Here is a 25,456-nt window from a genome sequence, read left to right on the forward strand (position 1 = left end):
GCTCCTGTCATACAGAATGTTTATAATTCATTTGGACCTAGAAAACGGCCTAATCCAGGAATCATCTATAAAAGATTCTATTTCATAATTTTAACAAAAAGGTCGTTTTAGTTTGCAGGTCCACAGGCTGCAATTTTATGGATGAGGAATTGCTAATTTAAAAAGGAGCTGGAAGAACACTCAGAGGAGACCTTTGTGGTTATAATATATTAGAATTGGCCCACCAGCGTTTTTCTAGCTTCGTTTTGGGCATTAGTATTGGCATTAATATACGACAGGGTTAACACTTAGTTGGCTTTGAAGGGTCCTCTTGGCTCTCTTTTGCATCAGTGTGGGCTGCAGTTGAATAGTTTTACTAAAAAAGGGGGGTCATGTTAGCCACAGTCTCTATTTTAGGCTCCTGTCCATCATTACACTGATATTTTGCTGTAGGAGGACATTCCTTAAGTTTACACCCCATAAAGAAATGAGTGTTGAAGGGAAAATTTTGCATTTCAGAAAAGTTTTCAAGCTTGGATCTCTAACAAACATGCCGGCATTAACTAAAACAATCGTCTTGACAGGAATTCAAACTATATTTTCATTAAAGGGCAAAAATTATGCCTAAAACAGACTTTTTTGGGACATGTCTGACCACCTTGTGGTTTCTTTTAATTTTAGTACAGTGAAGCTTCTCGTTTTAACCAAAGCAATAATGTCTTGACTTATTAGCTGAGAGTAAAATGCGGGTACAACATGTGTGCACACGGTGTGCTGCTGCATTATTAAAGGTGAACCCATGCAACATGTGGAAAGCCACTTACGCATTCTTGTCATAACTGTAACTGAGCCTGCTTGTGTAATCTATCTTTTTGTAATGCATGCTTTTTTAGATTTTTGGATAATGTTGAACCGCTTTCTGTTAGTTCGCTTATGCTTGTTTCTCTAACTAATGTCCTTTTCCATTTCTCCTGTCAGGTTCTGTAAGAAGAATTCAATGAAGAGTAAAGGAAGGACGATTATGGATCCATTGCATCAAAACAGAACTTGGTGGTGGATATTGGTGATCCTCTATGTGGCGCTGCAACCCACGACCATCCACTCATCTATGGTACCAGGAACATTGCAGCTCCAGCTAGATGAGGAGCAGCCAGCAGGAACTGTAGTAGGTGACATTAGTGCTGGCCTCCCACCTGACATGACTGCAACCCACTATTTCATCTCAGATCATCAGGGTACAGGTGTCGGCACCGATCTGGACATCGACGAGAGTACAGGGATCATAAAAACCGCAAAAGTCTTGGACCGGGAAGTACGGGACCGTTACAGCTTCATAGCAGTCACCATAACTGGTGTAACAGTAGAAGTCACCATCTTAGTAAATGACATCAACGATCACGCTCCAGTGTTTCCAAGAAAAAGAGCCACGTTTAAGATTCCAGAACAGACAACCATTGGCACCAAGTTTCCTCTTGAGCCTGCCTTGGATGCCGATGAGGACCAGCTTACTACGCAAGGTTACATCATAACGGATGGAAATGTAGGGCAAGCTTTTCTTCTCGAAACCAAACGAGGATCCAACAAAGTGCTCTACTTGGATTTGGTAGTCAATGCAGTTTTGGACAGGGAGACAAGATCTTCGTACACTCTACTCTTGGAAGCATTTGATGGTGGTTCACCCAAGAGGACCGGACAAATGATCTTGGACGTGACTGTGCAGGACATCAACGACAATGCCCCAGTCTTTAACCAGAGTCGCTACCACGCCGTTATCTCTGAGAACCTTCAACCTGGGAACAATATACTGCAGGTTTTCGCTTCAGATGCAGATGAAGGCGACAATGGGTTGGTACTCTATGACATCAATAGGAGACAAAGTGACCCTGATCGCTACTTTGTCATTGACTCTCGAACTGGAGTTATTACGTTGAACAAACCTTTGGATTATGAAATGAGAAGAGTCCATGAGCTTGTTGTACAGGCTCGGGACAATGCCAGTCAACCAGAGGTCACTAATGCTTTCGTGACCATCCAAGTGCGAGACTACAATGACAACCAGCCCACCATGACCATCATCTTCCTTAGTGAGGATGGTTCTCCTCGCATCTCAGAAGGAGCGCAGCCTGGACAGTACGTGGCTAGGATTTCCGTCACGGACCCTGATTATGGAGAATATGCCAATGTGAATGTATCCTTGGAAGGGGGTGATGGAAAGTTTGCTTTGACCACTAAAGACAGCATCATCTATCTCATCTGCGTAGATCAGATCCTTGATCGTGAGGAGCAGGACCATTATGAACTCAGAGTATTGGCTACAGATTCCGGCACTCCTCCCTTACGGGCAGAGTCTTCGTTTACCATTCAGGTCATGGATGTTAACGACAACCCGCCTTTGTTTGACCAACAAGAATACACCCAGGTTATTCCAGAGGTTGCCTTTCCGGGAAGTTTTGTCGTACAGGTTACAGCACGGGACAAAGACCAGGGACCCAACGGAGATGTTCACTACAGCATCCTACAAAACGAAGGGACTCATTCAGACTGGTTCAGTGTTGATGCAGTCACTGGTATCATCACCACCTTAACCCAGCTCGATTACGAAACGGACCCTGCGCCGAGTGTAACTGTGGTTGCTGCCGACAGGGGTCGACCGCCTCTATCTTCTACAGCTGTGGTCAAAGTGATCCTACAGGATATTAATGATAACGAACCTGTGTTTGGCAGCAAGTTCTACAATGCATCCATCAAGGAGAATGCCGCAGCAGGGACCTGTTTCATGGAGGTAGGACTATTATTTTCTTTGTCTGCAAATGCTGAATTTGTGTTACACTGATTAATATGCAAAATTCGGGGGGGGTTGAGCAAGAAGTGTGTGAATACCCCATTGTGGAACAAGTTTATATTTAAGACAGATTGTTAGAGTGTGCTTTTAAAGAGTGTAAACTGAGTAAATGGAAACAGTCATTTTAGGAAATTGACTTGGAAACCAGCATGATGAATTGTAAGATATTGGGGAGCGAGCTTAAGTAAGCTTTGTTTAGATTGGACCGCTTCAGTCGGGAGTTACTCACTCTCCTCAGGCTGTGGGGGATTGTTTTTTACTAGATATTTTTACTTGCACCTCACGGTGGTTTTCATTGTAGTGCAGAAGGTGCAGGTGAGTTCACATTTAAAGACTTTTCACTTGGGAAATGAATCATAAATAATTGAATGAAATGAGTCATAAATAATTACGCAATTCTGGCCACAGTTCCTCTTAATGATTTTTTTAAAATGTTTCCATTAGTGATTCTTTTAGTTCTTCTGTATTAAATATTAAGTTAGATATTAAATATAAAAAAGTATTTCTCAAAAATTGTGATATAATGAGTCAGTTGGACTATGCTGTTTGCACTTTATGTGTTTGATTCACTAAAGTGAATGAACCGAATCATTAGAGTCATTTGTTCTGTAATTGGACTACACTAGTCATTTCACGTAGATTCAGTAGTGGTGTTGTGACGCCACTGAACAAGTAGTGTAGAAAACTCTGCCAGGTTACTTTAGTATGGTATTCTCTGTTCGCATTTGTGGATGGGTCAGTTGGGGTTTGCAATTTTGGTCTCATCTGGCCTAGAATTCATAGTCCTTGTTGTCTGCTGACTATAAAAGACTCTAAGAGACAAAGCTCTCTGGGTTCTATCAATGTCTGTACAGGGACTTCAAAGTGCTTTTCTAATAAGTTTCTCCACAGGCAAATTCAAAGCTCATAATACATTTCCTAGTAAATCAAAACGTGTAATTTCACATGGTCACATATCAAGTGAAGGCACATTAATGCTTTCTCTGTGGTGGATTTGTGCTGGCGGGGGTTGAGACACACTCCAGCGGGCTGACAGAGGGCCCAGCAGACGGGAACTTGGCCTTGGGGTTTCTCCGGAGAGAGGGAGGATCGTGCCTGGGAGAGGTTTTGGGACTGACTGACTCCTTGCTGCAGTAGAGTTGGGAATGGAAGCTGCGCAGGGTCAAGTAGGAGGTCTGGGAGTAAAATTAGAAGTTTCATAGTGGTATTACTTAAATTTGGAATTAGGAATTGGATCAGCAGTGCTCAGGTCTACAAAACGAGTGCAAATCAAATCTGATCGAGTGGCTCCTGTCTTGCTGTCAGTTTCTATCCTCGTTGAATGAGTGCTAATGGTTTGTAGACTGTTGCCAGAAGACTTCAGTTTTCAACACAAGAACAATATAAGGAGTTACTACGTCTATCCTTACAACCATCAAAGCAAACTTGCCAAGGATGAGGTCCAAACCAACTGTCTCACAGGCTGTGGCATGAACGACTGCTGTAGATGGGAGCTGGCATGCCACTCAAGAGCAGTTGGGAGTTTGATGATGCACAGACTGCAGAAATCACTGCCAAATCCACATCCAAGCATCACAGCACGGCACTTGATGAGTTGCTTTTTTCCCTTCATCAGAGATCCCTGTGCGCAGAGTTCCCACCGCCTCCCTTTTTCTGAATCAAAGCTTCTGTCCAAATGCCATTACAATGGGGCTATTGTGATCATTCATTTAACATCTGAACTGGGCTTGATTTCATTTTTTCCAGTGTATCCCTCACAGCGGAGCATGATTAGTTTAATGTGTACTGGCACTGCCGATTTACTACATTTTAGGTTTTGTCACTTTGCTTGTGCGTCACTGCCGTTGGGCTGAGGAATAATTAACTGGGTTTTATTCCTCTTTCGGTTGAATTTCCACCCTTTGTAGTGTGAAAACTCTAGCGACCATACCCAGTTTTGTTTTAACCGCAAAGATAACTCGCAAAAGACTTGTGGCATTGGAATCAAGGGTGTCCAAAATTATCAGACATGTTACTAAATTCTTATAATGACCATAACTCTGCTTTCAATTATTATGCACTAGTATTTATAAGGAGTAAAACGGAGTTAATTATCTGTTTAGTTTTCATTTGTTTTCATTATATTATTGTTGGTTGTAGAGTTTCCTAGTTTCAAATTTTATTAGATTTTTAGGATTTTAAAGGGATAGTTCATCCAAAAATGAAAATTCCGTCATTAATTACTCGCCCTTATGTCGTTCCAAACCCGCAGGGCATTTGTTTATTTTCAGAACACAAAGTAAGATATTGACCCTGCATAGACAGCAATGCAACTGACACATTCAAGACCCAGAAAGGTAGTAAGGACGTGTGTCGAAGACTGACACATAAAATTATGGTTGAACCACTGATGTCACATTGACTATTTTATTGATGTTCTTACTACCTTTCTAGGCCTTGCACATGTCAGTTGAGTTTTTATCTATGCAGGGTCAGAAAGCTTTTGGATTGAATCAAAAATATCTTAATTTGTCTTCTGAAGATGAATGAAGGTCTTGCAGGTTTGGAATGACATGAGGGTGAGTAATGAATGACAGAATTTTCATTTTTGGTTGAACTATCCCTTTAAGCCTGCTAAAGATGTGCTAACTGGTATCATTCAATTCAGATGAAACTGAATTAAAATACATTTTTTAGCATAGTCTAGTGTTGTTTGTATGTAGTGGCATTTTCATGCTTAATGGAGGCAATTTATAAAGGTTACGAAGTTGACAAAGTTCACAAACTTTTATCATGAGTCATTTAGTAACGATCCCAGCTGGTATCAAACCAAAACCAAAGTTTTGGTATCGATCCAGCCCTGCTATTATGTAATATTAGAACCTTTAACCAGTCTGAGAGTTTGGAGCTCCTATAGAGGACACAGATGAAAGGATTCTCCTTGGTAGATGTGCAAGAATGGCTTGAACTCAGCTGCTGTTTTGTCTTCTCTGCTAGGACACTTCACTTTTTAAGGCTACTATTCACAACACACTCCAACTGCGGTCTTGGACATGTTCACCACCGGGGTGACGAGCGTTTTTCACTCTGTGTGAGGCAGCTGCATAATTGGTACATTTAGTCAAGTCTCCCTTTTCTTAATGATTTGAATTGAGAGAGCTGTGAAAAAGATGGAGTGTGGTTGCTCCGCAGGTCTCCACAGCACAATAAGGCAGGAAAGGCCTTTGTCCCATTCAGATTCATTGAGGGCCCTGAACAATCGTCTGTTAACGTAGTCTTGTTAGCACCGCATTCGGTTTCTAAAGCCTTTATTCGCTTTTTTTCTGAAACACTCATCTTTGTGCTTGATTGTGCTCTTTTTTTGTGATATATAAAGGGCTCCAGAAAACAGTACCGTTCTCATGCACAGTAGGGCTGGAGATAAATTGAATATTAAGGGTAAATTAGCAGTAATTTTGCTGGCGTTATAAAATTAAGCAGTGTTGTGAACATTGCAATTATTTTAATGTCCGTTTTGTTTGGGCATTACGTTTCATAGACTAGTTAGGTTCATTTCACAATTGTTCTTTTCTTTTGTTATTCGTAAGTATGAGAGACTTATCACGAGAGATACAAAAAAACTAGTGCTGTCAAACGATTAATCACAATTAATCGCATCCAAACAAAGTTTTTGTTTACATAATATATGTGTGTGTACTGTTCATTTATTATGTATATATAAATACACATGCATGTAAGTATTTAAGAAAAATATTTATATATAATATCCATTAAATGAATTTAAATATATACATGTAATTAAATAATTTCAAAATATATGCTGTATGTGTGTTTCTATATACACATTAAATATACGCAGTATACACATATATTATGTAAACAAAAACTTTTATTTTGGACGCAATTAATCATGATTAATCGCTTGACAGCACTAAAAAAACTTGTTTAAAGGAATAGACAAAGTGAATCACTGAATCAGTTTCAATGAATCAATTTTAGTGAATCAATTCCAAACTCTGATTCAGCCTTTAGATGATTGTTTGCATCATTGCTCACAAATGTGACCATGGACCAAAAAAAACAGTCATAAGGGTAATTTTTTTGAAATTGAGATTTATACATCATCTTAAATCTGAATACATAAGCTCTCCATTGATGTATGGTTTGTTAGGATAGGACAATATTTGACCAAGATGCAACTATTTAAAAATCTGGAATCTGAGGGTGCAAAAAAAAATCAAAATATTGAGAAAATCACCCTTAAAGTTGTCCAAATGAAGTTGTTAGCAATGCATATTACTAATTAAAAATTCAGTTTTGATATATTTATGGTAGGAAATTTACAAAATATCTTCATGGAACATGATCTTTACTTGTTACTTGTGCTAATGATTTTTGGCATAAAAGAAAAATCTATAATTTTGACCCATACAATGTATTGTTAGCTATTGCTACAAATATACCTGTGCTACTTACCACTGGTTTTGCGGTCCAGGATTACATATTAGATCAAATATATATCTAAAAATGTAATATATATATATATATAGAGAGAGAGAGAGAGAGAGAGAGAGAGAGAGAGAGAGAGAGATTTTTCCACTAGCCCTAGTCATCTAAGAACGTGAAATGAGCCCCAACAATCCCTCTACTGTCATGGCAAAAGTTACCCTGACTTTTATGGGATGTTCTTCCTTCCTCATGGGGAGTTATGTGTCTCCACAGCTCCTTATCTGATCTGACTTCACAGCTCATTAGGAGGGTGTCAGAACAACCTCACCACCCTAAAAGTGTCTTAGAAAGATCTGTCAACACTGGAGGCTCTTTAAGAACTTGAGAGGAGTCTGAATATTTGAGCCAAACCAAAATATTTTGGCATTTCAGAGCTCTGAGTACAACTTGTGCGTCTATCGATTTTCCTTTGTAGCCTTAAAGGCGTTTCCTGTCTCAGTCGTGCCTTGGCAATTCTCAGCTGGAAGTGAACTCCAAGTCCTGCACTGTCCTTGAAAAGACATCACTGATATTGTTCCATTTATCTTCCACAGTCTTTGATTGCCCCCATGCCTTAAAAAAATAGACTCGCAGGGCTTTCTTTAGTCAAGGGCAGCACTACATGTCTTTGCCTCATTGGCAGGTTTTTCAAAGGTATATTCGTGTTCGGGACAATTTGGGGCATATTACTCATATCACTGCAGCCAGAGATGTGATCACTCACAGCATCAGACAAGTGCACTCCAGCTGTGTCTCTTTCCCTGCATCTTTAGACATTAAATCAGCCAGATTGTTGGAAAGTCAGAAGCAGAAAGAGGTTTCCGGATACTGACAGCAACTGCTCTCCAAAAACTTGATAGTAGCATGTGCAGATTCTTAACTTACTTATTTTCCAGAATGCAGATCCAGAATGATTTCAGACTACAAACTATTTTTCATAATTTAATGTAGATATAAACAAACAAACTATTTTATATTTTTACATTAACAATGTAATTATTATTTTGTTTATTAAAAGGGATAGTTCACCCAAAAATTAGCCCATTATTTACTTACCTTCCAGGCATCCTAGGTGTATGACTTACTTCTTTCAGACGAATGCAGTCAAAGTTATAAAAATGATCTTGCCACTTCAAGCTTTAGAGTGGAATAGGTGGGTGTTTCTCTTCATTAGTACGAAACAAGTCCAATAAAGTGCATCCATCCATCATAAAAAATGCTGGGGGGTGAATAAAGACCTCCTGTAGTGTATCAATGCATTTTTGTAAGAAAAATATCCATATTTAAAACGTATTTAAAATGTAAGAACTTTAATCTAGCTTGCGCCAACTGGTTGAAGCAGCTCTGGGCAGATCACATAAGACTTCGGCTTTGTGCATGTGCTGCTCAGAAGTGATGAACGCGAACACGCCATGGACAAACCAAAACAAAACAGCGATCACGAATTAGAAGTATTAGAATTAGAAGAAAAATGTCAGAGGATTTCAGTAAAAACCAAAAGGAGACTGGTTTTCCTTTGCTAAAGTAAGGAAACTTTGCTTCCTTTGCTCCTGTAAACAAACGCTGGTTTGTGCGAGCTGCTTCCATGTACGACAGTTGGCCCAAGCTAGATTAAAGTGATTCTTACGTTTTAAATATGCATATTTTTCTTACAAAAACGCATCGATTCACTACGGGAGGCCTTTATTCACCCCCCGCAGCCACGTGAGGCATTATTTATTATGGACGGATGCACTTTATTGGACTTGTTTTGGACTGATGAAGAGAAACACCTGCCCATGCCATTCTAAAGCTTAGAAGTGCCAAGATCATTTTTAATATAACTCAGATTTGCATTTGGCTAATTTTCATTTTTGGGTGAACTATCCCTTTAAAGCCAAGTATGAATCTTATTATAAAGCATTTTACATTAATTCCAAAATAATAACTCAAGGCAGTAACAATTTAAGCAATACATTTTATTTGTGAACTTAAGTACAGTTATTCTTTGTAATAGTTAACATTTTAAAATATTTTTGAATTTTTTCGGACCATCAGTCATCAAAGCTCTGTAAATATTGGTCACAGACACAGAGATTTACTTTAAATTCCCACAGATCATGCCATTTTAGATCTTATTTTGACGTAACAAAGTGGTTATATGTAAGTGTGCGAGTTGTTTACTTTTTTTTTGGTAGGTCTTTCCATTGACGCCATTATATTGTTCATTCAGACTGATTTGTGATTGCGGAACGTGCACGAACACAAGAGGCGGGATTTATTGCATGAACCAATCACAGCAGAACATAACCAGTCATATCGAATCATATCGCGATGGAGGCATTGCCTCCTCTCACGTGACTTTCCCCCATTCATTCTCAGTTACCCCTCACCAAACTCACTGCACGCTTTAGTGGGTCTGTTAAAACTCAGTGGGCTCAGGGGAGGTGAGAGAAACGCAGACGTCCACTGTAACTTTACCTGCTGGTATCGCTGTTGGACAATGTTTCTGTAGAAATTGATTTGTATGTATAATATTTGGTAATACTGCCGTTGTTTTATTTTTGTACCGCAACTTTTTTTATTTAATTTTTGAGGAAACACTGCCTTCCTTGCCTCCTCTGAGGAAATACCCCTGATTTTTGCATTGCATATTCAGGCTGTAATACTCATTTAAGTGATCCATTTCTTGTCTAAAAATATGATCTAAAGTAGTTAAATGCTATAAATTCTATTTATTTAATGTAATCTGTTTTTGCTCTATTGCTTCGAAAGTTGTTTATAGCAAATTTGCATTGATCTCACTGCTATGCTTTTTACACACTGGCTCAGTTTTTCTTTGAATGCTAGACTCCAAACATCAACAAGCGGAGCTCAGCAGGCCTTTGCATGGACCTGGTTCCTGGTCTGAGGAGGAGTGGATGTCTGCATGGCTCATTAAGCTGCACACACACTACCATATGGCATTTTTCTCTTGATCAGATGTCCAGTTTTTTTGTTTCAGAATATGCCTCAGATGCTGCCTTTTTCTCCTCTGGTCTCCAAAAGCCATTCTCCGCTTTTCCAATGACTTGGTCACAGTGCTTTAGTGCACACAAAAGACGATCATTCCTCCAGTCTGGTTTGATGCCAGACAACTTTGCATAGTTTTTGCTCGTTTTCACAACGGTCTTGAATAAGAGGATCATAGCAACGGCTTTTTGATACATTTCTTTGGTTTGTGAAGCAGAAACTGTTTAGAAAATGCATGGGGAGCTCAACATGGACACTTTTGGTTATGGAAGTTGACTATTAATGTAGTTGGTTTTTGTGAGAATAAAGAGATTTGGATAGAATTGACTGATTTGAAAGTCATTTGTGTGCTCTAATGCAGTAGTGATTCAACAAGTTGACAATGACCAATTTCTAATTAGATTTTTTTTAATAATTTTATATACAATACCGTTCAAAAGTTTGGGGTCAGTAAGACTTGTAATAGTCTTTAAAGTAGTCTCTTATGCTCATCAAGGCTGCATTTATTTGATTAAAAATATACAAAAAAAACAGTAATATTGCAAAATGTTTTTACAATATAAAATAATGTTTTTTATTTTAACATACTTTGAAATAGAATTTATTCCTGTGATGAAAAGCTGAATTTTTATCAGCTGTTACTCCAGTCTTAAGTGTCACATGATCCTTCAGAAATCATTCTAATATGCGGATTTATTATTAGAATGATCAGTGTTGGATAATATCAACAGTTGTGCTGCCAAATATTTTTTGGAACCTGTAATTTTTTTTTTCAGGATTCTTTCATGAATAACAAGTTTAAAAAGTACAGTGTTTATTCAAAATATAAATATTTTATAACAATGTAAATTATTTATTATTAACTTTTAATAAACTTTTAATTATTAACTTAATACATCCTTGGTATAAAAGTATTAATTTCTTTAAAAAAAAAAAAAAATGAAACAATAAAAATGTACTGACCCCAAACTTTTGAACGGTAGTATATATATATATATATATATATATATATATATATATGAAAACAACAAATATCATATATACCTTAATGAAATGTTGTTCATATATATATAAAAGTTTACAAAATGTAACATAAATGTGACCCTGGACCACAAAACTTGTCATAAGGGTCAATTTCATTTTTTGAAATTGAGATTTATACATTGTCTGAAAGCTGAATAGTTCAGTTTTCCATTGATGGTTTGTTAGGATACGACAATATTTGGCTGAGATGCAACTATTTGAAAATCTGAGGGTGCAAAAAAATCAAAATGTTTGGAAAATCGCCTTTAAAGTTGTCCAAATGAAGTTCTTAGCCGTGTATGTTACTAATCATAAATTAAGTTTGATATATTTATGCTATGAATAAAAATAATATATATATATATATATATATATATATATAAAATATAGAAAGCAAAAAACTTAACTAAAATATATATATATATATATATATATATATATATATATATATATAGTTAAGTATATATATTAGATATAGTAGATATACTCACACACACGCACACAAACAAATATTTGTCTGTTTTGCACTCCGATGAATTGCAGTTCGCATTACACGGCATCATTTAAACAATTACAAGTAGCTTCCAAATATTTGCAAGTTTTGTAGATGTTTTTGCATAAACAGAAAAAGCAATTGCCCATCGAACAGTTCCAAATCCTCTTCATGTTGTTGAATGTTGCCTCGCTAATATTAACGTCTGCGTTCCCTGTTTAGTTGTGTGCAGTTGTTTACAGGCAAGCCTTGCAATCAATGTAACCAACTAAGCAAATAGAAGAAGAGGGCAAACCAGGCAGACGGTCTCGGTGGCATACCTCTGTCCTCTCCCCTGCATGCGCTCTATCACTTTTGGGCCAAGCCTCCGCTGTTTTTAGTTCTCCTCCGTGCTGCTCTTTCCTGCCGCTAACTGCCGTGCCCCTGCTACCCCGGCTCTGTGGTTTAGCACAGTATTTACACAGAGCAGCCAAATTGCAGGAAACGAGATGTACTACTTAATGTGTTTGCAAATATAATACTTCCTCGAGCACTTCGTTTGAGGCCAAGCGGGCGCACTGAAGCGAATATAAACATGGACGCACATCTGGACGTTTTGTGGGTGTCCAGGTCAGAGTTGCTCTACTTGAGGCAACTGCCTGTGTTTTTATAGCACGTAGAGCCCATCAATTCAAATCCAATGCATCTGTCCAACTCTAGCAAGGGGGGAAATGTGTGACTTACTAGGGTGTGAAGGAAAGTGCTCACAGTGCATTGCTTAGCAGTGACAAATTTAAGATGCATGTGTGTGGTAAGACAACTGCAAGAAAGAGGGAGAAGAAAGACTTACGGACTATTTTGTGGTTTTGGTACTAGACATTTTTGAATAGTTACTCAGGATGAGTTGATGAAAAATTGTGAAGTCTTTCATGGTTTTGTGGTTTGTTCTGTGTTTTCATTATAACTGTTTGGTAGTCACTAGTCAGGCTTTGGATCTTAGTCAAGGTAGATGCTACAGTATATTAAGTTTGACACAAATGAAAATGTGAGACAGTGCTAGAGATTTTCAGTTGTCTTTTGATATTGTGCATGCTCATTTTCTCTATTTTTACAATTTAGACCTTTATCATCACCTAATGCTCATTTGAAATTAGTTTTATAAGTTGTACACTACCAGTCAAAAGTTTTTGAACAGTAAAACTTTTAATGTTTTTTAAAGAAGTCTCCTCTGCTCACCAAACCTGCATGTATTTGATCCAAAGTACTGCAGAAACAGTAATATTTTGAAATATTTTTTACTATTTAAAATAACTGTTTTCTATATTTTTAAATGTAATTTTTTCCTATGATTTCAAAGCTGAATTTTTAGCATCATCACTCCAGTCACATGATCCTTCAGAAATCGTTGTCATTTTTATGTTAAAATAAGCTGAGTAGATTTTTTTTCAGGGTTGTTTGATGAATAGAAAGTTCAGAATAATAGCATTTATCTGAAATTAGCTGTTGCGCTACGGACGTCCCAAGTTCGAATCCAGTCTCGAGGACCTTTCCCGATCCCACCCCTTTCTCTCTCCCACTTCACTTTCTGTCAATTCTGATCTGTCCTATCCCAATAAAGGCAAAAATGCCAAAAACTAAATAAAATAAATAAATAAAATTGCTTCTTGAACAGCAAACCAGAATATTAGAATGATTTCTGAAGGATCATGTGACACTAGAGTAATGATGCTAAAAATGCAGCTTTGATCACAGGAAAAAATTACATTTTAAAATATATTTAAATAGAAAACAGTTATTTTAAACTGTAAAAATATTTCAAAATTGTACTGTTTTGCTGTACTTTGGATCAAATAAATGCAGGCTTGGTGAGCAGAAGAGACTTGTTTAAAAAGCATTAAAAGTCTTACTGTTCAAAAACCTTTGACTGGTAGTGTAATTTATTAGTAGTTAGGAAGTCTCTAAAAGAATATCCGTTTTTATCTTGTACATTAAAATGTGTCATCCAGAACACCAAACATTTGTTGCGTTCTTTTTGGAACCTATGGCTCTTGAGGGACATGATTTTACTATGGTTTTGGGGGTCTGAAACTCACATCTGGAATCAGGGTAGTGCTGTTTGGGTGGTGACTGTCCATCCTGCTTGTCATTAAAAGCTGCTGCTTGCCAGACTTTGTGCTGCAGGTGAGCAGGACCTCTGAAGATCACTGCCAAGATTCTGTGAAGATAGTGATGGATGAGCGACAGAGAGATAGAAAGGAAAATACAAAAATTCCAGAGAGACAGTGGTGTCTGAGCAGTTGGAGTGAAGCCTCAAATCAGCAGCTGGAGTTGAATGTGGCTGTGAATGTCTCTGTCCAATATTTGTGCAGCATGTCTTTATTCTTCTTTCTCTTTAACTCTCTTTTTTACAGAAAAAAATATTTGAAGGGGTCATCGGATGCCAAACTCACTTTTACATGTTGTTTGTTCATAAATGTGTGTTGGCGGTGTGTGTACACAACCACCCTGTTAAGATAAAAATCCACCCAGTGGTGGATCCCCTTTTTCAAATCAAGCCATTCTTAGCTTCCTGTCGGTGTGACGTCACCCCAACAAAAGCCACTCTCACAATAGTTGATTGACATGACCGTCTTACCTTAGACCTGCCCTGATTGAGCTGCGAACAGTTCGACTTTGACCGCCATTGTTTTGACTCCAGTGCAAATGTGTCTATGTTCGCACGAATATTTTGTGATGCAGCTTCACCTACAGCAGAAGTGAGTATAAGGGTTTTTATGCATATTTGCAAATCGCCTTTCTTAATAATGTGCGTGTTAGCAAGTTTCGTGGGTAATAGTGATGGGAAGTTCGGATCATCACTCCCCGAGACGTCTCGTTCGTCCCGAGTCACATTAAAGATTCGTTCAAAATGAACGAATCGTTCAAGAACGACCCATCACTAGTGGGTAAACCTGGCTAAACTGGGCTAAAGTAAACAGACCAGCTTGTCTCTCCACAGTAGAGAGGGGCAGGGTGAGCAGAGCTCATTAGCATTTAAAGGAACGTGCAACAGAACGGCTCGTTTTGAGCAGGGCTGATTTTGCCAAAGTAAAAAGGGTGTTTTTTACACTACCACTGAGAAATTGTAACCAAAGTATGTTATAGACTTCTCATTAAGACCCTAAAGAATCATATCAGCTTGTGGAAAATGGGCATCCGATAGCAGCTTCAAACAAGATTAATTTACTTCAAGGTACATTTTATTTCAAGAGGATTTACCACAATTTTTGAAAGCCTGTTTTCACCTCGAGTAATTGTTACTCGTAGTTGGATTTTAATATCTCACAATATGGCTTTTTTCTTATTCTGTCTTACCTAAAATATATTTTTTAAAAATCTTACAATTATTGGTTATATTTTTTGCTCTGAGGCGGAAATGGCTTTCCTTACTTTTCATGCACATCTTGTTGCAAGGCGCACTGTAATTTCATGGAAGTGCCCTCTCGTAATTCATCTTGTCTTTTTATATATATTCCGGCCTAAACATCATAACCGCCGAGCAAATTGTCTCCATATTCTGAGCGTCGCTGCTTTAAAGAATGCATCCCTTATGTCTGCCAGCAACCTCAGGCCCCTGATTAAACTCTGCCAGTTGCAATAACGAGAATGCAATAATGCTACCAAGCAGGCGGCGCTCGGGAACTGAACCGAAGTCAGATTCCCCTGTTTCTCATTGTGAATGGGATTACTTAGAATTCAGTGAGATGAGTAATTGTTAGTGCAAAGGTGAGAGAACATAATTTTGTTTGACTTAGCTTTATTTACGACTTAAGGTCCGTATTGAATAACGCTGAGAAGATGTTTGAGAGTGTGTTGCTTACTTGGAAGAAGCACATGTGTAAATCTCAACCACTATACAAGAGGTTTAGTATGGCAGATATACAAACAGCAGAACACACAAGATGTCCTGCGTCAGAAAAGGAGAAAGGAGACATTTCAGTGTTGTAACACTTGATTTCTTTATGTATTTTAGGGGTTGTGCACTCATAGCTCACATTGCTTTTTGATTATATTAATAAAAATGTCTGTCTGCTGAAGAATCCAAGATTCCAAATGGCTTGATGTTTCTAACATAGCAGAAGTTCATTCATGAAGAACACATATAATTGTGCTGTAAATCAGATGTGCCTGCTTATAGTTTCACAGTAAATCAGATGTGCTTCCATAAAAATAACATGGTTGTATTATAAATCATTATTAGAAGATCTCTTGAGGGTCTTGAGGGTAAGTGATTTGTATAATCATAAGGTGTTAAGGTGGGAAGAGACATCATAATCTGCCTTAGATTCCTCACTAGATCGACTCAAATGCACCTGTGGGACTGGAGGAATCAAGGAGAGAATGGGATTTATGGTAAGCTGGGAATCTCCTCAGATAGTCCAGGAAAGCTTGCGAACGAACTTGTGTCGAGCTTAGTGATCTTAGCCGCTTAGGTTTTTCTCTCCTGAAAACGATGTTCCATACGCCCTCCCTCACAACTCATAAATACAAGGGGAATTAAACCGTCCCCCCTTGAGGAGGAAGGATCTTTAGGACTCCTCACCGGTCGAATGGAAAACCGGTGACCTTCCGCTCCTGAGCTTTTACTAGGTGTTGGAGTAACTCTTTTCCCTCTTCACATTTCTCGAGCAGGGCAGAGCAGTCAGCCTCGAAAGACTTCATGGTGCTTTGGCCAGAAACGTGGTCTTCAATGACAGCACCTTCATCTTCCTCAAATCCTCCTCGGCTCCATTAAAGGAAGCTGGAGGCGGTAGCTAGGAGCGCAGAGGGCTTGTCAATGATTCTGTAAAACAGGCGCAGTGTTGCTGAGAGGGTAGCAGGGGTTGGAGACATGTTTCCAGATCTGCCTCAAGTCAGAATCCGCCGGGGCTCCATGATGGAGTGCTGGAAAGTAAATGAAAGGGCTAATGCAGTGCTTCTCAAACTTTTCCACCTGTGATCAAACCAAAACTAGTGGTCAACTGAGATGTATTTATTTATTTATTTTTTTTAATACATATCTTAGAGAGCACGTTGGCTGATCATTGCCCACTATTTAACTGGTACTAATAGTAAATAACTTAGTGTAAAGGCAACTAGGGCTGCAACGATTCCTGTGTGTGTTGGCAGTGTATGTACAAATCTACCCTATAATGATAAAAATCCATGTGCCATGTGCCAATAAAAATCAATGTGCCGTCACACAGACAGAGGCCGCTCCCACGACAGTTGATTGACATGAGCTCTTACCTCAGACCAGCTGTCACAGTCCAGTAACCTTCCTTGTTTCGATGCCGAAGCAGGGATGTAAGTTAGATTGAGCGATTGAGGTGTTGTGTTGTTGGATGTAATAATGAACATAGTGGTCGTCATTTACTCCCGACATCTGAGCCGCTGAAGATGCAGTGGATTACATTTGTTTGTGAAGGGAATGCGCCTCCCGATCTACATATATCCGTCTATGTTCGCGCGAATCATTCGTGATCCAACTTCACTTACAGCAGAAGTGAGTATAAGGTTTTTTTTTTTTGAATCTTTGCGATCACCTTTCCTTATAACGTGGTAGTTAGGAAGTTTAGCGGCTAAATGTGGCTAAAGTAAACAGGCTCGTCATTCCACAGAGAGAAGGGGGGGGGGTGAGCAGAGCTCATTTGCATTTAAAGGAACAACCTCTTAGAATGAGATGATTTTTGCAGAGCTCATTTTGACAAGGTAAAAAGGGTGTTGTTTTACAAAACGATTGAGAATTTTTAATCGAGGCATATTAGAGACTTTTCATTAAGACCCTAAAGAACCATATCAACTTCTGGAAAATGGGCATCCGATGACCCCTTTAAGTAATTTTAAAGGCTATTGTTAACTTAGGTCTATTTTTATTACTACCAAAAAATGTATTATAATTATCCGATAACTCGATTAATCGTCAGGATAATCGATAGATTACTCGATTACCAAAATAATCGTCAGTGACAACCCTAGGGAACCCTGGCTATTAAGACTTATATGACTTAATTTAATGTAAGTGATATGTCACATAAACAAAATAATCGTGCCCCCCATAGTCCAAAATGTGTATAAAACGATGTGGATTTTTTAAAATAACATAAATATTTTATGGGTTTTCTACTACATATTTCAGTAAGAGATAATTTAGGTTATATTAAGCCATTCAAGTCTTAATAACCAGAATAATTTCCATGTAAATCCTTATTTTGACTAATATTATTGGTTAATATTTTGAATGTTTCAATTTTTGCTGTTTTTTAAAATAAGTGTGGCCACACCAGTGGTCACTATCTTACCTGTTTACACCCTGCTGCAAAACTGCTGGTTTTAGCTGGTTTAACTTGGTCTTAGCTGGCTTATGCTGGTCTTCTAACCTGGTCAGGTTGTCTCTCAGGTGGAAAGGACTCAAAAACTCTAAAACTAGCCAATGTGATTCACCTGACTAGGTTGGGACCAGCTAAAACCAGAAAAACATGCTTAGGCTGGTTTAAGTACCCATATAGGTTAAGCATTTGAGACTCAGACACTCAAAGGGAATATTTAAATCGCATATAGTTTCAAAATTAGAAAACAAATGTGGAAAAATAACACAGATTTATATAACGTTTGTATTTTTTGTCGTAATTTTCATGAGGCGTGTCAACTGGGGGGCAGCACAGTTTGAGACCACCAGTCTCAGTATTTCATTCAGGTGCCCCGCTGGAATCAGATCTCAGTCTCAAATCTTCTGTGCACTGTCATCTTCTGAAGCATCGACGCTTTGATCTTTCTGCATCCCTGTGCCGTTTCAACTACAACATTACTTTTCAAATGTATTCCTCATATCAGACAGCCAGGAGGTATCCCACACAAGATGATTTATGCATTGCTAATGCACCTTGTACAGGGCACAGATTTCAGAACATGTCATATCATCAAATGTCTCTAATCAAAAACATTAATGCTGTCAGAATAGTGCTGCTTGACTTAGGGATGGAAATGCAGAGACCTACCGGGTTCTGATGCAATAGCGATTCTTCTTTCTGTTTGAAGTCTGGTTCAAGTGTAAACCTGACTGCTTTATTAAAGCCTTCCTTTTCTGTTTGAGAAGTGCTTCTGATATTGTAGGCAGCATCCTCTGTGTTTTTAAGTCAAGACACGAACTTGATCACCTCTTCTTTTGGAAGACACTCAGAAAGCATTCTTTAAAGTCAACATGAAATCAAAACAGACTGTATTTACTTTCTTTGTTCACATTTCTGGTGTTTTTGTTGATGATTCTACATTTCAAAGAAAAATACTTTATCTTTTATCAAAATTGTATAACTTGTTCTGTCTCTCAAATTACTTTTTTTCACTGAAATCATCTATAAAGTATGGAAGCCTGTTTCCGTGACTGAATAAAAAATATATATATATAATTGCAACTTTTTATCCTACAGTTTTGAATTTTTCTTGCAATTGTGATTTTACAACTCAGATTTGCATCGTACACACTCATAATTCTGACTTCTTTCTCAGAATTGTGAGGTATAAACTTGAAATAGCGAGTTATAAAAAAGTAAAACAAACTTGCATTTGTGAGAAAAAAGTAAGAATTGTGAGTTTTTATCTTGCGATCTTGACTTTATTTCTTGCAATTATAAGTTTATATCACAATTCTGAAAAAGAATTCTGAATTGTGAGTTTATATCTCACAATTCTTACTTTATAACTCGCAGTTGTGAGTTTATATCTTGCAATTCTGACTTTAAAACTATTATGAATTTTTATTGCACAGTTTTGAGAATTTTCAGAAATGTTAGATATTTATCACGCAATTCTGACTTTATTTCTTGCAGTTGTGAGTATGTTGTGCACAATTCTGATTAAAAAAAAGTCAGAATTGTGAGTTTTTATCTTGGAATTCTGACTATTTCTCGCAATTGTGAGTTTATATCACAATTCTGAAAAAAAGATAAAATTGTGAGTTTCTATCTCTCAATTCTGACTTTATAACTCGCAAATGTGAGTTTTTATCACACAAATTTCAGAAATGTTAGCTTTTATCTTGCAATTCTAGCTTTATTTCTTGCAATTGTGAGTTTATATCACAATTGTGAGAAAAAAGTCAGAATTGTGAGTTTTTATTTTGCAATTCTCACTTCATTTCTCACAACTGTCAGTTTATATCTTGCAATTCTAGCTTTATTTCTTGCAATTGTGAGTTTATATCACAATTGTGAGAAATGAAGTCAGAATTGCAAAATAAAAACTCACAATTCTGACTTTTTTCTCACAATTGCGAGTTTATATCACAATTCTGAAAAAAAGATAAAATTGTGAGTTTCTATCTCTCAATTCTGACTTTATAACTTGCAATTGTGAGTTTTTATCACACAATTCTGTGAAATTTCAGAAATGTTAGCTTTTATTTTGCAATTCTGACTTTCTCACAACTGTGAGTTTATATCTTGCAATTCTGCCTTTAAAACTCACAATTGTGAGAAATTTTGTATCAGAATTGTGCACTACATACAATTGCGATAAATAAAGTCAGAATTGCTAAATAAAAACTCACAATTCTGACTTTTCTCACAATTGTGAGTTTATATCACAATTCTGAAAAAAAGATAGAATTGTGAGTTTCTGTCTCGCAATACTGACTTTATAACTCGCAATTGTGAGTTTATGTCATAATTCTGAAAAAAAGGTAGTATTGTGAGTTTCTGTCACGCAATTTTGACTTTATAACTCACAGTTGTGAGTTTTTATCACACAATTCTGAGAATTTTCAGAAAAAAACTTATCTTGCAATTGTGAGTTTATATCTTGCAATTCTGACTTTAAAACTTAATAAATAAAATAAAGTTTTTATCTATATTAAAGCCCAGCATAAGCCAAATATTTAGACGTATTTTTGTAGTTATTGCAGCCTTTCTTGCCAGTAATCATAGCCCTTCTGAAGAAATCCATCTTAAACCAGCCTAAACTAGCTTGCTGGTCCTAGTAAGGTCAAGCTGGTCTGTCTACTGGTTTTAGAGACATTTTGAGCTAGTTAAAATAATTTTTCTTCACTCCGAAATGTGTCACATTGCGAATGGCTTGCTGGATGGGGAATAATAGTGTTTCATCTTGACTTTAAATATTTAAGATGCATTCAGCACAGCGACTGTGCAGTAACATGCACTGCTTAAATTGAACTACAGTGAACACGCCGCAGTGCGGTTTTCTTTTCTATAAGTCTGTGTGGCATAAATCTGTACTGGTGTCAGTGTCTATCAACTCTAACACTGCTAACCATCATCTGTGATTACTCAAATGTGATTATTTATGATCTTTCTCTGGCTTTCTCTTCCTCCTAGCTTGCCGAGTTTAGTATCCTGGAGGATCCATTACAGAGGCATTTATTCCTCATTTATTCCTTATCCAAGTATCATCCAAAAAGTCCATGCTTGCTTCCTTTCATTGCAGAGAAGAGAAATACGAACCTTGGATCGCAATTCAAATGTCCAGATGATTGCAGATGACATTAGCAAAGGTTGTTATAGTTGTTGATTTGCACGCATGTAAATGTTCAAGTATACAGATAAAAAAATGATATTTTGGGGTTTATTCCATTCTTAATTGAAGCTCTGTCAGCACATCATCTCAGAGAACTGCACTCAGTAGCCCTGAAGGAAAAATGACCACTGGCAGTTGCCAAGAAAGGTTTATGATCGAGTGCGAGGTGCCGCTGCCGGTTGTTTGAATCAGGGCCTAATGACGTGGGTTAAAGGAGAAGCTCGTGAGTGTTTCTCGCAATGGATTTTAACATAAGTAAAGGCTTTGAATATTGCTATTAATCTGCACTTGCCATCGATGAAATGACTTACAGCTATTCATCATTCGCACAAGCACATGAGCACACACCCTTCCTTGGCACCGGTAGTTTGCAGAGCGGCCACTGAAGGCAAAGAGAACAAAGAGAAAAATGGATTGGGACAAGTCCGGAAAATATGAGCGAACAGAACAAAGAGCAGGAAGGAGGTGATTGGCATTCAGTGGCGAAGGCTCCAAAAAAGTAGAGCGATACTGATTGATGGAGACTCGGATAGAGAATAGAAAAGAAAGAAAGGTGGACTTCTAAACTCACTGTGATGAGAAAGAGCTGTCTTAGGAATTGGACTGCAGTACTGGTTGCAATGACAATGAGAACAGACTTTTTGTCTGTGTCTTTCTTCTTTTTTTAAGGGGACTGCTATCATACTGCTAACTAGTGTGGACCTACAGTTAAAGTCAAAAGTATACACCCCCCTTTCTTATTTTACCAAAATAAGAGGGATCATACAAAATGCATGTTATTGTTTATTTGTTAATGACCTGAATAATATATTTCACATAAAAGATGTTTACATACAGTCCACAAGAGAAAATAACAGTTAAATTTATAAAAATGACCCTGTTTAAAAAGTTTACATCCTCTTGATTCTTAATACTGTGTTGTTACGTGAATGATCTACAGCTGTGTTTTTTTTTTTTTTGTGTAGTGCTTGTTGTTTGTGAGTCCCTTGTTAGTCCTGAATGGTTAAGCCTGCTTTTCTTCAGAAAAATCCTTCAGGTCCCACAGATTCTTTGGTTTTCCAGCATTTTTTGTATATTTGAACCCTTTCGAACAATGACTGTATGATTTTGAGATCCATCTTTTCACACTGAGGACAACTCAGGGACTCATATGCAACTATTACAGAAGGTTCAAACGCTCACTGATGCTCCAGAAGGAAAAACAATGCATTAAATGGGGGGTGAAAACTTTTTGAATTTGAAGATCAGGGTAAATTTAACTTATTATGCCTTCTGGGAAACATGTTACTACCTTCTGTAGCCTCAGTACTAAATAAAATATACATATCCATTCTTTTCAAAAGTTTTCACCCCCCGACTCTTAATGCATTGTTTTTCCTTCTGGAGCATCAGTGAGCATTTGAACCTTCTGTAATAGTTGCATATGAGTCCCTCAGTTGTCGTCACTGTGATAAGATGGTTCTGAAAATCATACAGTCATTGTTGGAAATGGTTCAAATACACAAAAATGCTGAAAAACCAAAGAATTTGAGGGACCTGAAGGATTTTTCTGAAGAACAGCAGGCAGTTTAACTGTCCAGGACAAACAAGGGACTCGTGAACAACTATCACTAAACAAAAAACACAGCTGTGGATCATTCTGGTCGCAACACAGTATTAAGAATCAAGTGTATGTAAACTTTTGAACAGGGTCATTTTTATATGTTTAACTATTGTTTTCTACATACAGTATTTGGACTATATGTAAATGTATTTTATGTGAAAAATAACATGCATTTTGGATGATCCCACTTTTGGTAAAATACTTTACATTTTGCAGATTCTGAAAGGGGGATGTAAACTTTTGACCTCAACTGTATAGAGGGTTTTCTTTCTTAGATTTTCATTTTGGTTCTTTTGCTACTTTCCACTTTACTGGGTTTTATTTCCAATAGTTGTATGCATTTTTTATGCAGAAAGTAGGATTCATCAGCAAGATTGCATTTCATTTTTAGTTGCAGATCTGCGTATTTGGGTAAGTTTTTGAAGATTTCAGTTATCGACATGCATTCACAAGAGAAAAGAAAAGAAATTGTCAAATAAAGTCGTTATTTTTGTTTTCTTAGCAGACAAAAAATATTCTTGTAGCTTCTTAACATTACATTTGAACCACTGATGTCACATGGACTATTTTAACGATGTTCTTACTGCCTTTCTGGGCCTTGAACGTGTCAGTTGTGTTGCAGTCTATGCAGGGTCAGAAAGCTCTCGGATTTCATCAAAAATATCTTAATTTGTGTTCTGAAGATGAACAGTCTTACAGGTTTGGAACAACACGAGGGTGAATAATTAATGACCCTTTTTTGGGTAAGCTATCCCTTTATGCTTTACTGTGGCCACCATCGCTTCTAGAATCTAGAGCATCTCTGTCTTTGTGGAGTTCATTATTGTGAACATGTCTATTTCAATATACTCATCAAAGGCTGCTTAGCTATTAGTGGATTATGTCTCCGAGTGAGTGAGTTTATTCTACAGAAAATCAATGAGCTGTTTAAGAGCACATACGTTTGTTGAGTCTGTTGAATGAAGGCCTGCTGTGCTCTGAGAGCCTTGTGTGTTTATCTAGTATGTGTGATGTATGCCTGGCCGACAGTGGCAGCAGCAGGGCACGGGTCACTGACGGCCAAACTCAAAGGACACATCGGCAGACTCATCCTCCCCCTCGCTTCCTCCTCTGCTTCTTTCTCTTCTTTGTTTCTCGTTTGTGTACATATGAGGCGACTTCCTTGTCTTGGCGGATCTGTCTCCCCGGGGTCCTGATAAGGGATCTGGGTGGTCTGATGAGGTGCCAGCGTGATTAGATTAAATTTATTATCCGTTTTCCTCCAGACGGGGAAGAAGCGAGGCGATATCGAAGCAGACAACACTTGGGTCATACACATGACGCTTATTATGTTTTTTTTTCACAGATCTATTAATTTATAAAAAAAAAAAAATAGATTGAAAGATGTTATTTATGTATACACCGATTTGATTACTTATATAATAAACATTATATAATAAGCATTATGTGGTGTGACTTATATATCATGTGATAATGTTTTTTACCTTTATATAAAATATAGTTAAATATTTAAAATTCTATCTATCTATCTGTCTGTCTATCTATCTATCTATCTATCTATCTATCTATCTATCTATCTATCTATCTATCTATCATCTATCTATATTTTTGACAAAAAAAATTGTAAAATTTTTTAATATAAAATTTAGTTAAATGTTTAAAATTGTATATATATATATATATATATATATATATATATATGAATTAAAAATAATATTCACATGTGATTGTGTTTATATGTGATTATATTATATTATATTTTTACTTTTATATAAAATATAGTTAAATATTTAAACAATATATATATAATATAAAAATATAATATATAAATATATATATAAAGTGTATATATATATATATATATATATATATATATATATATGTATATATATTCCATGTGGGATTAGGTGTTTATGTATGTGATTTATATGATCATGATTCATATTTTTAAACATTTTTTATATATAATATAAAGTATAATTAAATATGTACAATTATGTGTATATATCATATTTAAATATAGATCATGTATTAACAAAATGTATAAAATTTATTTTTAAGAAATAAGAATTTAAAAATATTTTTAACAAATGAGTTTTTTAATAATCATTTTTAAAATTTGATTATTTTATTATTTATAATATGTATAAAATATATTTTAAATAAAAATATATTTTAAATAATATATATGTTTTTAGTATTGGCATGTAAATTACATGTGAAAAAATATGTTCATATTTTTAAATTGTTTACACCACCAAATATAAACCTTTTCGCAAATGGTATTTTTAAAGAAATGTAAAAAATATATATTTTTAATTTATTTATTTTTAGAATATTTATATTTTTTTTCGTATTTTTATATTCATATATGAACGGCATGTAAAGGAAATATATTCATATTTTACACCACATTACATTGTTTGTCATTAATTTATTAATTTTTTTTTCCCTTTCTTTTTCATTGACACTTAAATGATCATTGATCTGAATAATAGTATCAGTGGAATTTCATACTTGAAAGGAATTTTAA

The 25,456-nt window shown here is 36.6% G+C and overlaps 1 protein-coding gene across 1 annotated transcript in view; it reads left to right on the forward strand.

The window, feature by feature from the left end:
• Positions 1 to 25,456, forward strand: part of dchs1a (dachsous cadherin-related 1a) — a 130,819-nt gene that overhangs the window by 11,383 nt on the left and 93,980 nt on the right. The window contains 1 exon segment of the mRNA XM_051129549.1: positions 958 to 2,761. Coding sequence (XP_050985506.1) covers positions 977 to 2,761 — 1,785 coding nt within the window. The 5' untranslated portion in view covers positions 958 to 976.

Source organism: Labeo rohita, chromosome 15 (assembly GCF_022985175.1).
Source record: "Labeo rohita strain BAU-BD-2019 chromosome 15, IGBB_LRoh.1.0, whole genome shotgun sequence".
In the NCBI taxonomy this organism is placed as follows: domain Eukaryota; kingdom Metazoa; phylum Chordata; class Actinopteri; order Cypriniformes; family Cyprinidae; genus Labeo; species Labeo rohita.